The 2,034-nt window shown below is 31.5% G+C and overlaps 1 protein-coding gene across 1 annotated transcript in view; it reads right to left on the minus strand.

Annotated features, from left to right (window-relative positions):
- Nucleotides 1-2,034, minus strand: part of FAM189A1 (family with sequence similarity 189 member A1) — a 413,737-nt gene that overhangs the window by 256,110 nt on the left and 155,593 nt on the right. Inside the window, exon 2 of the mRNA XM_018552286.1 lies at nt 531-641. Coding sequence (XP_018407788.1) covers nt 531-629 — 99 coding nt within the window. The 5' untranslated portion in view covers nt 630-641. The remainder of the gene's footprint in view (nt 1-530; nt 642-2,034) is intronic.

Here is a 2,034-nt window from a genome sequence, read left to right on the forward strand (position 1 = left end):
TAATAATTAAACTTTTAATATATATATATATCTATACATATATTTTTACAGTAAGACAGTACTAAAAGCAATGGTGGTATACAAAGAGTTATAGACCAAAAATATTACCTATTACTTTAATAAACAAACTTTTAATGGTAAAATTTTTTACAGTAAGACTGTACTCAAAGCAAAGGTGTTATACAATAAATAAAAGGCCAAAAAAGCAATGCTGTTGCACATTCTCAGTGAATAAGACTATTTATTGTTTCATTATTCAGAAAATATATAATATTAGCATAAATCATTCAGACTGTAATTTAACTCAAATAAAAAAAGCGTCAAACAAACTGTAACACATATTTGAGGCATGTTTTGTTGCTGCTAAAAATGATATATTAAAGAATTCTACAGCTTTGTTATATTCCTGCGGAACCTGTACATTTGGTAAATAGTACTATATTTCAACAGTTTCCCTGGATCCAAAAGTTAATAGAGCAAGAAATATATCCAATATTCAGGTCAACATGGGTTACACTGCAGGCACTTACCAGACGACAGCCTTCAAGAGAACTGACTAGTTGTGCATTTTGACAGGAGAGAATGGAACCCGCCAAGTTGAGCATGACACACACAGCAGACAGCAGCATAAAAAAGGTTATCTGGAAATAAATCATAAATGGCAAAATGAACGTAAATGACATTATTTCATCTAACATTACCACTATAATAAAACCAGGTCTGTAACTTCAAAATGGCACAGATATTAAATAATAATTCACAATAAGCATGTAACGTGCAAATGTGTATAAAGGCATGTGCGTGTGTTTGTATGTGTGTGTTTGTATGTATTTGTATGTATGTGTGTCCAATAAAAATATTTTGTCCTTCCTTTACACCTAAAGGAAAAATTAAAATAATAAATAAAAACTTGTAAGGTATCTTTAAGTTAAGTCATATGCAGATAAAAGCTCACATATTTGATCTACATAAAAATAAAATAGTAAATAAAATAAAACAATATATTAATTAATTGTATTTACTCAATGACACTCGCAGAGTATATGCAAGTGTAATTTTACACAAGAGCAGCTGCATTTTGGCAGCTGCTCCTGCTGTTTAATACAAAGCAATATCTAGATATCACTTTGACATCTGGTAATTGCTGGTATTTGCTGGTAATAGTGGCAGGATGAGAGGACCTGAACATTAGATGTCCTACAAAATTGGTTAAACAATTGGAAGATTGACAAAAATGATTGTGCTTGTATCCACCCATTATTCTGACTGCCATCATAATAACCAACCCTAGGAACTATTTTTGTGAGAGGTGTCTTCAGAGGATGGTTTTATTACACATGTAGATGTAGATGTAAAGCTTTGGTAGTGCTTCTGAAATTCTACTGGGGGTTATGTCATAGGGTCAATTAAAACCATATAGCTTCTACTGTATACATATACATATATATAAATTCAAAAACTTTATTCATGTACAGCATTTTAAAAACATTCTATCATTTTTGTAAAAAAATAATTTTACAATATTTTGCTGCACATTGGTACATTTTTGCAAAGTTTGGTTGCATTGTTATGCGTTTTGCTGCATTTTTAACTTAAAAAAATTAGCAAAACACAAAAACAAAGCACACTAATATATGCTAAAACACAAGGAAAAATAAGGTAAAACACATGTTAAAGAGGCACACTAACACACAGTTTTTTATATTACATTATGAAACCAGATTTACTGTAGATTAATATGTTTTATTTTAGAATTTCTGTTATAGTCATAGTAACCAGTCAACCAAACTTGTCATATTAGCCCGCATTCACACCTGCGCCTTCCATGTTTGCCGCACGTTCATGGAAATGCGGCAAACCGCGCAATGCACTTGTGTTGCTATTAATTTATAAAGGCACCCAAAATGTGGCCAGGAAGACGCATGTTTTTGCTCTCTGTTTGCACACTGAAAATGCACACAAACACGGAAGCAAAAAAAACGTGGAAATATGCTACATTGTTATATATTACAAAAAAAGGCTAAAAGGGATATA

This window comes from Nanorana parkeri, unplaced genomic scaffold (genome assembly GCF_000935625.1).
Source record: "Nanorana parkeri isolate BGI_ZX_2015 unplaced genomic scaffold, ASM93562v1 scaffold82, whole genome shotgun sequence".
In the NCBI taxonomy this organism is placed as follows: Eukaryota; Metazoa; Chordata; class Amphibia; order Anura; family Dicroglossidae; genus Nanorana; species Nanorana parkeri.